Source organism: Acromyrmex echinatior, chromosome 1, assembly GCF_024713525.1.
Source record: "Acromyrmex echinatior isolate Ae372 chromosome 1, ASM2471352v2, whole genome shotgun sequence".
NCBI classification, from domain to species: domain Eukaryota; kingdom Metazoa; phylum Arthropoda; class Insecta; order Hymenoptera; family Formicidae; genus Acromyrmex; species Acromyrmex echinatior.
Genome location: NC_141852.1, coordinates 3,711,220 through 3,726,236, shown reverse-complemented (window position 1 = coordinate 3,726,236; position 15,017 = coordinate 3,711,220). Strand labels below are relative to the sequence as shown.

At 32.5% G+C, this 15,017-nt stretch overlaps 1 protein-coding gene across 6 annotated transcripts in view; it reads right to left on the bottom strand.

Moving 5' to 3' along the window:
- The window catches only part of LOC105148133 (DENN domain-containing protein 1A), a 59,430-nt gene that overhangs the window by 14,587 nt on the left and 29,826 nt on the right, over positions 1-15,017 (bottom strand). For all 6 annotated transcript variants that reach the window (XR_015546491.1, XM_087410674.1, XM_087410668.1 and 3 more), the window contains 4 exons: positions 13,607-13,783; positions 13,444-13,476; positions 13,228-13,282; positions 12,942-13,125 (listed from right to left, as the gene is read on the bottom strand). Coding sequence is in view for 5 of the 6 variants with exons in the window: in XM_087410674.1 (XP_087266800.1) it covers positions 12,942-13,125; positions 13,228-13,282; positions 13,444-13,476; positions 13,607-13,783 (449 nt within the window). In the remaining variant the exon portion in view is untranslated. The remainder of the gene's footprint in view (positions 1-12,941; positions 13,126-13,227; positions 13,283-13,443; positions 13,477-13,606; positions 13,784-15,017) is intronic.

Genomic DNA, 15,017 nt, shown 5'->3' with positions numbered 1-15,017 from the left:
TGGCCAACCCTGTATATATATATCTTAAAAATATTATATATTTACAAAATCTAAATACATATGTAAAAAACTGTACAAATTTTGCTGAAGACATCTTTTCTTATATCTTATCTTTGTTCCGACGACAATTACTTTCACATATGAGCATGGATAGTGTATATATGGAAGCGTTAATAATTAATTCTCGAAAATGATATGTCGTACTATAACTTTATTACACATTGTTGAATTTGTAAAAAAATAATCTTTAATTTGGTAGAAAAAAAAATTAAAAATTAAAAAAAATTACGGGTGGTGAGGTTTGTTAAACAAAAAAATAAAAAAAATTTTTTGTTCTTTATAACTTTAAAGTACTCTTGAAATCGTACATTTTATTTAGAAATTTTTTTTCTATTTTTTATACTCCCGACGATATTCGGCTCAAAAGAAAAATACCGTTTTTTTAAAGGAGTGTTTCATCCTTTAAACATGAGTTAGCACACGTAAAAAAAAGTATGTGTATCTCTTCGATTTTCGTGTTTTACAATATATTTCATGGAGAATCAAATCGGTCCGGACAATAGTGATACTCTTGTAAGTATTTCATATAAATTTTTGAATACTGAAAACGATGCTATGAGTAAAAAAATTTCAATACGTTAGGTTTTTTCAAATAATAATTGGGGTTCAAATGTCCAAAAATGGTATTTTTAATGATATTTGACATTTTTTTTATCAAAGCCGCATCAATTTGTAAACTGAAACCCATATTTTTCATTGCCTACTTTTGTAGCTTATCTGGAGAGAGCTCTTCAAAATACTATTCCAAACACTATATATAAAATACTTTTTCATTAAATATTTTTTGAACTAGGAAGCTTAAAAGTTACCGTACTGCCAGCATTAGAACATTATCTAAGATGTCCAACAGATGATTAACACTTTTTAAATGTTGTTCAAGATCATGACTTTCATAACATTTGATAAAATCAAGATCGTATTCTTGGTATTTTCATTTTTACTTTTTAGTATAATATAAAAATACACTTCGTAACAATGGCGCTACAAGATTAGTATAGGGATTTTAGGTAGCATTAAGTTGCACCTTTTACACTCATTGCACTTTTAGTTCTGTTATACATTTAGATAGATCCTATATAATTTATGTTCTTTTTTACGATCGCCACTTTTGTCGCATCTTATATATTCTCTCTCTGTATTTCCTCGGAAGAGTATCGTTCTACAAGAATAAAGACTTTGGATATTACATTAATTTTTTCATTATTACCGGACATTATCGGGTAATACAATACATTCCTATAGCCTGGTGACTCCGACGTGATTGTTTTCAAGAAATGCAAGGGCACATTCGTTTTTAGTGTGTACCCTGAAGAATGGTTTAAAAAATGAATGGACAGTAAGCGTACATTGAGATCCGAATATTCTTACGATCCAGCAAAGACCTACGCAAGGGCAATGACGTAGTACATTCTCCAAAGAGCGGATACATTAATCGAGGCAGTCAAGGCGAGATTACGAGACAAGCAGAGACGAACCTCATAGAGTTAGAGAACGATGAGGATATACAAAGGCACAAGAGGTCTAACTATCATCATTTTGAAGAAAAAAACGAGCAATAGTACGATCCAGATACAACTTCCGAAAATCGTTTTTCAGAAACAGTGAACACAGAGAGATTAACCTGTTAAAATCGCGGAACCAGCATCGGACGAACTCATATTTCCCTCCCACGGTAAAAAACGCGACCGAGACATTCGTATACCGAAGCTACACGTAAAAACATAGAGTAAAATTACGTAAATTTCAATCCGAAAGTAATGTACAGGCATGGTTTAAGATCGCGGAGAGCAAGTTCTTAGAACGAAATATTTCCGAACCGGAAAAATTTACCGCATTAATATCCAGCCTAAATGATGATGTTTATGACAGCTTGAAAAATGTAATTGCCAGACTTCCTTCCGTGAACTGTCACTCTAAGCATTACTGATCGAATATTATTCTTTAAGGAATTTACACGAAGACAAAAATTACGGAAATTACTATTCGGTTTATCAGTCTTCCGGTTACTTGCGGAAATGCAGTCGTCCGTCAAGGAAGATTTGACGATGAAGATCTAAAAACACTCTTTCTCGAATATTTATCTAGCGATATGCGAATGACGCTACAAGTAGTTCTCGACAATGTAGACGCGTTGGCAGCAGTAGCGGACAAAATAGAACATCGACCATCAAATGACCGTCAAGAAATAGCGATTCAAAAGCTAGAAGATGACATCGTCAAAAAGTTCGGGGAGATCACAAAGCAGTTAGATCAAATGCAAGCGCGTTTCGAATCAAGATCGCGTTCACGTTCGCATTCGAACGTTCAAGAAGATCATCGAGGGATTCCTCGCGCAGCCAATCCTACGGATCAAAAATTTGTTTTTACTACCGACGATTTAAAAAAAAGGCAGAGAAATGTCGAACTGCAATTGAACACAGAAGAAACAAGCTCTACAAATGACGGAAAACTAATGCAGCCGTCGTTGGTTTCGGCGATAATAGACGGCACGCATTCCTCCCGACTTTTTATTATGGACAAAGTATCTGGACTTCGTTTCCTTAATTCAACAGCGGATATTTCGGTCATCCCACCACGTCCTTCAGATTCGATTAAAAGCGCGCAAGGGAATATTATATGCCGTGAACAGAGCGCATATCAAGACTTTTGGGAAACGAATAATGTCTTTAGATCTCGGACTATGCCGACCAATCCGCTGCGTCTGTCTCATCGCTCGAGTGCCGTATGCGATTCTGGGAGCCGATGTTCTATATCAGTATAATCTCAAACCCAATCTCCATTTAAAAAGTCAATGGGTCAGTCTTCTACATATAATCAAGAAGAAGAATGGCAGCTGGCGTTCGTGCGGCGATTATTATCATTTAAATGCACAAACATTACCCGACAGATATACGATCGCGCACGTTCAGGATTTTTCATCGATTCTGCATGGAAAAATTATTTTCTCTACAATTGACTTAGCCAGAGCTTATCACCAAATACAGTCGCAGATGCAGACATCCCCAAAACTGCCGTCACAATCCCCTTCGGCTTATTTGAATTTTTAGTGATGTCTTTTTAGACTCAGAAATGCATCACAAACTTTCCAGTGCTTTATCAATCAAGTGCTGGTAGATCTCGATTTTGTTTTCGCCTATGTCGACGATATTCTCATCGCATCCTTATCCGTGCAGGAGTACAGACAACATCTTAAGAGAGTCTTCAGCCGACTGAGGGATCATGAAGTATTCATTAACATTGATAAATATAAATTCCAATCGGAGTCGGTAGAATTTCTTGGATTCCAGTAAAGGATCAGCACCATTACTCAGCAAAGTCAAAGCCATATTCAGCTGTAAAAGACCAGAAACGGTTCAAGAGCTCCGCAGATTTTTAGGGACAGTCAATTTTTATCATCGATGCATCCTGAACGCGGCATCTATCATTAAACGAGTATCTCAAAGATTCTGAGAAGAAAGATAAAAGGCTCATCAATTGGACAACCGAGACTATCAAAGCTTTCAATAAAGTGAAACGAGACTTAACAACATTATTAGCTCATCCAGCTCCAAATATCAAAATGCGGTTGATAACAGATGCGTCAGAAATAGCAATGGGGACTGTGCTGGAACAAGCCACCGATCGCGTTAACTGAGAGCTCTTCTACTAAAAAAAATTCTTACTGATACAAGTAAACTACTACACTTACGATAGAGAATTAACAGCAATTTATCACGCCATACAATTTTTTAGACCTTGGATTGAAGGTTACATGGATATTGAAGTCAGAACGGATTACAAGTCACTGACGTATGCATTTTTGCAGAAATCAGACAAGGCAACTTCGCTAATTCAACTTAATTAGCCAATTCACTATGAAGATCACATACATTCAAGGGAATATAGTAGCCGACTCTTTTTCCAGGATAGATGCATTTAGACTTCCTTCAATCATCAATTTCGAAGAACTATTAAAAGCACAGCTGGAGGGCGAGGAACTTATAGCAATTTTACAGGACAACCAGATATCGCTTAAATTTCAGAAACTTACTTTTAGTTCCGAGCATCAAGCACTTTATTGCGACGTTTCAACTCACGATATACGCCTCTTTGTCCCTAAATTATTTCGATGTAAAGTATTCGACACTTTTCACAACCTCAACTATCCAAGCGAGAAAATCACTACAAAACTGATCAGATAATTATCAAAATAAAAAACTCAATTTACCATTGACCCTACTAAAATGGCCATCTATGAGAAAAGACATCAGAGAGTGGGCTAAGACCTATCTGCAGTGTCAACATGCTAAAATAGGACGTCACGTTCATTTAAAACCAGAGACTTTTTACACTGATTCACGTTTTGATCATATTGATATCATTGGATCAATGATTTCCTGCGATGTATATACTTATTGTCTCACCATAATAGACAGATTTTCAAGGTGACCGGAAGCTATACCTATCAGGAATCATCAAGCAGCAACGGTAGCAAAAACCTTTTTCATTCATTGAATCTCTCATTTTGGATCACCAAAATTAATTACCACGGATCAAGGATCGGAATTCGAGAATAAACTTTTTACAGCGCTAGTAGTCAAATTAGTAGTCTAGGATTGATAGAACGCTGGCATCGTACTTCAAAAACAGCGATTAAGTATCACGCAATCGGAACTGGACTGAGATATTTCCCATTGTATTCCTTGGCCTGAGGACGTGTTTCAAACAGGACATCAAAGCTTCAGAAGCCGGCAGAATATTTGTATAGCACAACACTGAGGGTACCTGAAAAATTTTTCACACAGAAGACGTACCAAACGATTCTAATATCTTCCTTGAAAATTTTCGAGTACACATGCGAGCAGTTAAACTTTCAGCAGCATATCATGTAAGAAAACTTTTTATTTTAAAGATTTAAACCCATGTTTGTATTCGATAGGAAAATACTCGCAAAGAGACATTGAATAATCCATACTCAGGCCCGTACCGCGTTGGAAGGATTAATAACTGTTTCGATAACTGTTTGTTATCGAAATTAATGAGCAAGTAACATGTCAATTGAGTGGCTCAAATCTGCTCATCAAACAGCAGAAGTTTTCGTTACAGAAGATATTCCCCATACTGATGCAAACAGAGAACACAACTCACAGAGAAAGAAACTCGAAGTGCAAAAAGGAGCAGACAAAGATTAACAGTCTTAGATGCTAATACAATCCTCGGATTGATTTACGACATTTTAAGATTGTAAGTATGTCAAACAAGGAAAGATTCAGTACCAATTTCATGACGCGAAACAGGCCGATATTCATAATCGATTCTTGCATTTAAGACTGTCTTAAGTACGGTGTTAAGATGTCATAAGTCAATCCGAGGACTGTATTAGCATCTTAAGACATTATTTAAGATAGTTTTAAAATAAAAACGAGCTGTGAATACCGTCCTATATTGGCGTTTCACAGTTGGTAGCCTATTCACACTGCAAGTCAATAGACGATAAGAGCAGAGATTTAGAAAGAGACACTGTCTAACTGCACATACTATGTTATCCCTTTGACCATGTACGAAACGCAAGAAAGTGCATTTGGACACAAATATGATTGATCGTTTCCAATATCGCTGTTATGCGCAATGCTTCACCTTATATATTTACCATGGTAATACCAAGATTTTTGACAACTTATTATTCTACGATCTGCATTCCTATATGTATAGTCTGTGTACGTGTATCGATATCAAAGAAATTGTATACATATGATTTTATCGTCATAAGCGGAAAATTTATTATCATAAAAAAACTCTGTACTTAAACCCCCATCATGATTAACCCCGCAAACGCAATAGAGTAGTAAGTCTTAAGCCTTAACTGACCAATCATAGTCGAGTATTTTTCTCACATTCGATTGTGATTGATCGATTTCTTAAGGTTTAAGGCTTGCTATATCTATTGTGTGTGTAGAATAAAGAGTAAGATATTGAAAAGGAATGCATTTTATAATGAATGAACAATACATTCATGACATTTGAGCGGAATTTCAAGATGTTATATTATAACTTTCTTTACAAGAAATGTCAAATATCATTAAAGTAATTTTTAGACATTAAATCTCAATTATTCTGAAAACTTGACGTGCTACAATTCTTTTGATTTGCGATAATGTTTTCAGCATTCATAAATTTATAAAAAAACTTCTAACCTGGCTCCGTTTACGGCACATTAATAGCTTGAAGAGGGCATATGCGGATACACAACCCAGGCACGAGAGTACATGAACTACTACAGACTCATCGTAGTGTATGTGTTCGTCTATGTTTTCCTCAGATTATTAACGTGCCGCAAATGGCATTCTTATTCCTAATCCGGTTTGAAGTAATTTTTTACTGTAAACTCATGTTATCATTACGCAATACATGCTTGTACATGAAACCATCAATCGTACTTTTCATGTTCAAATTTAAACAATGTGTCGAGCAGATATATTTCAAATACCAGTATACGCACAGCGTAAGTAAAAAATTTAAATATTTTGTAACACTTTTATGACAAAATTGTATCAGTAAGAAATATGAATTTGCAAAAACTTTGCAAAATTTATGAAAAAAATTCTATTATAGGATGTGAATTATTAATGGCTTACCCTTTAGATAATATTGCATCACATGAAAAATAAATATACTAATTACTCTTAAATTTATTTTCCCGATCTCTCCACCGTCCTTCGAAAATATTGAATTACTTGATAAGAAAACGTGTGCCACATTCATATCATTAAAAAGTCGTGTACTAAAACTGTACTTGGCTCATTAACATTTTTAATTGTTAATAATTTAGCAAATTAAAAAAATTTAATTTTGCTGAATTGGCAAAATAAAATATGGCATCTTAAAATTTGTGTAAAATAATATACTACGTGCGCGCTCACAACAATTAAGGGATTACTTTAAAATTTACGAATTTTGCAGATTTTTAAAAAGCTATATCTCAGCTTTCAGAGATAGTAATACAATTTTTCTAAGTGCGTATTAAGGGGAGCCTAAAGCCGTCTGTATTACCAACTAAATCATATAATTTTTGTAAATACTTTTTTTCTCTTTCACAGATTCGAAAATCCTTTTTCAGGATTAAATTATACGCATTAATACGTGTTTGTGAGGTAGAGTTTATACCGAGAAAGATTAGAAATTTCGAAATTGATGTATTTTTTACCATTTCTTACAAGGAGATGGCATGAATTGGGAAATACGAATTGGAATGTGCCCTATACCATTTGAAAGGCAGGGTTGAAAATGTAAAAAGTGTAAAAGAAGTTAGGTGAATGAGCTCTTGTTTAAGAGATATTGCGTGTAAGGTTAGGCAATTGGCCTGCTGCACGGTAAGTATTATAAATAAGTAGGGGTAAAACAAGAAGCGTGATGGCCGTAGTGGCCAAGGGACCTAAAGTGCGCGCGTGCTACTTTTACATTTGACGAAGAGAGCCTATTCACCCTTTTACACTTTTTACATATTTTACATTCTCGACTCCTCCTTTTGAATGGTATGATACATTCCAATTCGTAATTAGTGCCATCTCCTTGTTAATGCAACATGGTGTCTCGAGTAGGGCTCAGACAAAAAGATTCAAATATAAGGTAAATGTACCAATTCGTCCATGTCTTAATTAGTGACCAAGCACGTATATTTATTAAAATTGCAAGGAAATTCCGCAATGCATATCGTCAATTAATTTTTTAATGTTCCAATATTAAAGTAGTACATATTTATGTATGCATTTTTATCAATTTCCTATTTTATCTTACTAGTTGAAACACATTGAATGTAGATGGATTGTGATTCAAAACAGAAGGCGTGTGTAATGGTCGCCACCTTGTAAATATCAGTGAAACCGGTGGATGAATTTTCGTCTACGTAGATACAGTTTACTCAAAAAAAAGTATCAAAAGGATTATTTGAATATAAAAGAAGTTAACGGTAAGTAAAAATATACGCAAAGCATATTGTATATCAAATAATTGTGATGGATAATAATATGTATCAAAAAAACATACGTGTTAAATTAATGTCCGACTAGATAAAATAGCTTGAAAAATGTGGTTTTTATCACTTTCGTCAGAAAAAAAATCTTATATTATTGTCTAATTTTAGTTTACGTTCATATTAGCTTGTTTGGCGGGTTATAATCTGAAAAAGGTGCACACAATAACCTAAAGTAATGCCACTGAGTTCATAGTCTTCATTCAGAAGGTTATTATTTGGGACATTATAATTTCGGTACCAATATTAACCGGATTATTTCATTAATGTACATACAAAATTTATTTTAATACAAAAATTGACTTAAGTAAGTGATGAAATAAGTCATATAAATATTACTAAAAACTTCATAAAATTATTTGATCATTTGTTCAATCATTCCGTGAAAAAAAAACATTCATTGTAAAATCAAATCGTTATTTTAATCATTCGTTTAAGAAAATCATTTTATCATTCATTTAACTCAATGTTAAAAAGTAAAAAAATAATGTATCATATCTAAATAGTGTTAAAATCTCAAGTTCAATAAAAAATTTATAATTTAATATCTTACTATTCAATAGTAATTTATATCTACAGGATATTTAAAGTTTCTATAATGGTCCGAAAAAAGTGGACAGACAATGAGCTTCAGTTGGTACTTGCTATTGTTCGGTTTGGTCGATCTGTTTCAAGTGTCAGTAAGGAAAGTGGTATTTCAAAAACGACTCTTATACAAACTCAAAAAAAAGTCGCCAATAGGCAGCAGACATGCTTGCAACAGATATATTGCAATCCCAGTCACTAATCAGGCTGTTAATATAAAGCATCGGTCATTAACTGGGTCAAACATAGTCACTAACTGGGACAAAGCAAAATCGAGCGGATACTAATAGATACATTTACATATAGCGATATCTGTTATTTTATGAATAAGAATGTATACAGTATTACAAGATTATAGCGATGATTTTCAATTGATAAATGATCTAGCTTTCCTATAATAATAAGAAAGGCTTTCAACTGAAAGCCGAATTTTGTTTACTTAAATCTCATTCATTACTTTCATTAACTTTACTTGATTGCTAATTGGTACATTCATCTTATTGAACATTCGATCTATTCGAATAGTTCGAATTTAAAAAAAATGAGCATCTAATTCGAATATTTCGGACAATTTGAACAGTTTGAGCTTAAACAGTGATCAGAGTATGAAATGTCAATTCGTTATGTCTGAAGTTCAGACGATTCGGACAATAAACAAATGTAGTATACCTTGGAAACAAAAAAGCAGTTTTTTACGAGACTTCAATATTATTCAATAAACATTACAAAAATGTCAAAAAGAAAAAATTGCGTGTAGGAATATTTTATTGAATGTAATAATAATGAAGCACAATATAACATTTGTAAGTAAACATTCAAAACAACGCATTCATTTACAACTACATTGAATAGACACCTCGAAAAAATCTACAATATAACTGTAAATGCGTTTAAATACGTAAATACGTATTGTAATTGTAAATACGTTTTCGTTTAAATAGCAAGTCTTAATTCTAAATCTAATATGAATTTATTTGTCGTTTAAGCTTTAATACATCAAAGTACATGAATGTACATGTAAGTACAGTTCAGAAGATGAAACACATGTGTAATAATGTCACAATATATATAACTGAATGTACACATTAAATTTACATAAAATTCCTATATTTATTGACATCATCCTACAAATATCCATCTTGAACATATTCAGGATGATCCCAACTTGTGATATCTGAATTCGAAATGTAATAATTTTGAACTTTCAGCTCTGAAGTGGATTCAAATAGTTCGAATATACATTCAGTCCGAACTATTATATTTAATATTCGAACTTGAGATTCGAACTGTCTGAATTGTCAAATCGTCTGATATTTCCGAGCACTAGTCTCGAGCTGTCAAGTCGTAACAACATTTGCTTGATATGAAAGTTTTGATCCTTTTTTATAACACAAGTATGATTAGCTATTTTTAATGTATTTTTTTGTTTGTTGAGCCCAAATCCATTGACTAAATTGGAGGGCTAGCTATCCTAGTTAGACATATCTACTTACATCGTGTCCAGTGACTAGTATAAATAGCGTATTCGATGTGGTACCTTTAAATAGTATTTATTATTATATTTATTATTATAATTATTTTATAGTCTGTTTTTTTTAGCTACAAAAAAAGAGTTAAACTGTATAAAAAATGCAGTTAAAAAGAATTTACTCGGAATCGAATTGAATCAACAAATTGAAGATTGGGAAAATTACTTTATAAGTTATATTTTAGGTTACCTTATGTGTGTTTATTATAGAAATTAAGTACAACAGTAATACAAAATTGAAGTAAATGATAAAATATAATATAAAAAATAAAATAAGAACTTATTGTTCTCAATTTCTGTAATAAAAAGTAACTCATAAGTAAATTGTAAATTGTAACTTTCCAAACACACTGAATCGAATATGCTAAAATAATTTATTTTGTAATTTATTGTGATGTGTGTACCAATTTAGAGTTCATCGATAAAGAACAGATCTCAAATTTGGCGTAAGAGTCCCAATTGGACACATTGCTAAATGATTAAAATGAGATATGTTCTCATCGATTGAGCATACATGTTACGATTGGACACCAGCCACTCGCAGTATTTAAACTGTGGCGATTATATCGCCATTACTCCAGCTAAAAAATGCATTCGAAAAAGATTTAATTTTCATCGAGAGAATATCGTGTTCTCGGGATCACGAGAGAATACTCGCAAATATGGGAGACTTGCTCAGCTATTCAAGTTAGAAAAAAGGACAACAGAGAGACAGACACGAGACGGGTAAAGCGTCGAATGTAAACAGTGGCAATGAAAGCGAGGAATAATTGGCGACAGATTATCTCATTTGCGAATAAAATCTCAGTAGATATTTAAAATCCGACATTACAGCCAAGTGCAATAGTGCACATGCTGTAATCCGCTGGGAGAGGCAACCGTTGTACGTCACGAGAAAATTAGATAGAATGAGCCAAAGAAGTATTCTTTTAAAATCAAAACTTCGGAACCTTCTAGAATAATCGAAAAACAAATAGTTTTTCTCTGAGTATGAGGTTGAGCAGCGAGAGGTAATCGACACTCTTCCGCCGGCGCTCGCTTAGTGCTTGTAAAATCCGTCTAGCCTCGAAATAAAAATACATGTTTTTTTTTTACCAGAAACGGAGTCTTTTTTAGCGCTGATTATATCCTGTGATCTTATCACTATCCAATATTTCGCGATAAAATGTCTAAAAAACAGTGGGAAACCAATAGGTATTGACTGCTGTGAGTGGCTGTTCAATTATAATGTGATTAATCGGGATCCTTCCGTTCTCTCGTATGTACGAGTACACTGAAAAATTACTAGCCATTGACCGATGAGAATGGATGTATCCAACTGGAATGTACCCATCTAGGATTTTTTCAATTTGCCAACGGATTCGTGTGTTCAGCAAGTAAGAATATATAAAAAATGACTATTCATATCGTGTTGTAAAAAAGTTCAAAAAGAGGATGTTAAAAAGGATTTTTGCTCAAAAAGGTGAAAGTACGCGGAATAATGTTTTTTATAGATTTTAACTTCCTGAATACGATAATGTTAATAAAAAGTTCGGATCGATAGGGAACACCTTGAATATTGAGCATGATATATTTAAAGAAATTTCAATAAGTATTCTTGTTTACTTTTTAAGGTATTCCCCAAATACTACGAACTTTTTAATTTTATCCTATTCAGAAGGTCAAAATCTACAAAAACCACTATTTTTTTTACTTATATTCTTTTGGATAAAAGTCGGTCCGTTTTTGTCCTTCAAAAAAAAGCAGATTTTTACCCAAAAAAATGTAAGTAAAAGAAATAGTATTTTTTATAGATTTCGACCTCCTGAATATGATAAAATTATTAAAAAGTTCGTGGCATCTAGGCAACATCCTGAAAAGTAGTAGTTCAACAAGAATGTTGAAATTTCTTTAAATATATCATGTTCATGTTTAATTTTTAAAGTGTTCCTTATCGATCCCGAACTTTTATTAACACTATCGTATTTAGGAAGTCAAAATATATAAAAAACACTATTTCTTTTACTTATACCTTTTTGGTAAAAAAAATCGATCTCAACATCATCTTTTGTCGGTCAAGCAATCAATAATTTTATAAAATTATATGGAAATTTTAAAACAAAATATGTTTTGTTAGAAGATTTGCAGGTTTTCATGTCATGTCATCCATTGCTGATGCCAATGTTTTGTGAACTTTGCCGTTCACTTCATTAGGGCGAGAAACGCATTGATATGATACTGGATCATGACATAATGATAACCCGTAAATACTTCTAGCATCTTAGAAGTAAATACCCATAGAAGTCTCAAAAATATTGTTACACTCACATCATATACGTACTAGCAGAATATTTCACTCGCATCGCGGATCACGAATGGATAAAATAACTCTCGAAAAAATAACTCCGGTCTTTTAAGAACGAGAAAGTTTTATTACAAAATGAACACGTAACTAATACAGAGAAAACCGCAACAGTATGTAACGGCCCGACACGCTTCAAAAACGTCAGTTTTACAGTTCAAGTTCTCTTTATCCAAAACTCTCGATCGTCGCTTATTCAACACGTCGTCGCAGAGACAAAATACTTTCAACTTTCAAGTTGATAACAGCAATTCGATGGAAGAGAATCAAAATCGCCAATTGTAACAGTATTATCAAATATTTTTTATATAATATTTAAATAATATGAAAAATTATATTTTTTTAGTATAAGAATAAATTATACTACTAAAACGAAGAGACAATCAATACATAGATGATTATATATATATTATATGTACCTTGTATCAGTGAAATTATTATTCCTCAAACGTAAATCTTTTCGGCAATTAATTGCCACTGATATATCATTTGGAGATTTTGGTGGGGACGTAAATCCAATAGATCTTCTATCTATTGTAGGTGAGCTGGGAGCTGATCGTGGCTGATGAAATCTCATATTAGTTTCACTTCTATTCAATCGTCCTATCTCCCAAATAAATATTTATAATAGATATAATATTCATAAATATACATTTAATATTTTTATGTGTCATAATAATAATAAAGATTACAAAGATCACATACCTTTCCATTTTAATCCTTTATAAGCCGTTTTCATATCTTTGCCTTTATCTTTCACCTGTAGATATCAACCTTTATATTTCTTCCATTAACTCTTATTCTAATAGATATTAAATAATATAGAAAGTTATAAATATAATGTTTAAAAATGTTAACTGACTAAATCATACATGATTATATACAAAACAATGTTTGTAATAAATTATGTTTTAAACTTACTGATCTAACAGCATATTTTACTGCTGGATTGGCCTGCAATTGAAGGTAGCAGAATAAAATATTACTTTATTTTCTTTTACAATAAAGGGAGATAGCAGATATTTTGGAGATAAATTCTATAATAAATTCTGTCCAATTTAATTGAAATGTTAATGTAACATGCCTTATCTTTTACACTACGGAAAAATGCGGAGCTCTCTTTTCGCATAGTGTAAGTCCACTCCCTATATTGTTGCATAAATTTACTACTTGATTTGGCTGAATAACTGCAGGCTTCCATTTCGAATTCATCTGAGAACCCTAGTCCCGAATTAAGCATATTTAATCTTTCTTCTATAAACTGAAAATATTCAAAATGTTTTTCTTTAGATTATATCAAGTAGTTGTAATTATACTATAATATAGTATAATTAGACAGTGCTTGGAGTAATGTCGTATATTTCGGCCAATTCCTGAGGCGCTGTCTGGTGTCCTACTACCGCTCAAAGCTCAAACTGCTGACACCGACGAGATATTATTAAGCCCATGATATAAAAACAAGGGTGTCTATGTGCAGGATACAATCACGTGACAGTCGAACGATCAATCAGAATTGTTGACAAGTTACGTCATCGTTTCGTGATAAATTCGAATGTATTATTTATCAGTATACTTTACAGCGCTCCTTGCAATATACAATATTTTAACAAATATTGTACAAAAAATATTAAACACAAAATAAATATTAAAAAACAATATTATAAATACAAAAATATTATAATAAAAAAAGAAATACTAAAAATAAAAATATATAATATATTTCAGAAATTTATTTAACTCCCTCAAGTACTAAGGTTGGTTCGTGAGACCACGTTTAAAGAAGAAAAAACGCTATATTTATACGAAAGAAAGATCGCTATATTTATATTTCTACGCTATATGTTATATCAGTTTGATTAATAAAACATAGATTTCTAAAATTGTTGCTGTTTTTATTCTAGTTCTTATAAATCAATGTCTCAAGAAACAACTTTAGAAAAAAAATGTCGTTATTTTACCTTAATGATTAAAAGAATGGAGTGGTCAAATTGTCAGTATTTCGCAGATCAACATAAATCTCCGAAATTTACTGAACGAAATCAAAAATTTTTTTATAGGATTAAAATAGACGCAAAATTTGGGAGCGCTGTAATAGATTTAAAGTTACAAATATTTTTTTCAACTCGTAGAGCTGTCACCTGACGTAGATGTTTCCTTAATATAAAAGCTTTATTACTCGTATGGATCACACGATAGTGCACCACTCAGCGCATGACGTGCACAAACAATAATGAGTTTATGAAATTAAGATTAGAAGCTTCAAAAGAAAGATTTATATCGATCTGCAAATGACATGTATACGAACGCTGAGCGAAGAAAAATGGTAAATAAAGCAATAATTGTGTCTAGCTAGGTGTTCGATCTTCTAAAAGATAGCGTAGCAATATGTTAGATAAGGACAAATGAATACATTTGAGCGAGACACAATGATATACGTATATAATAAATATAAGAAATGAATGAAAATTGTAGACTACTACCGAATTTGGAATAGT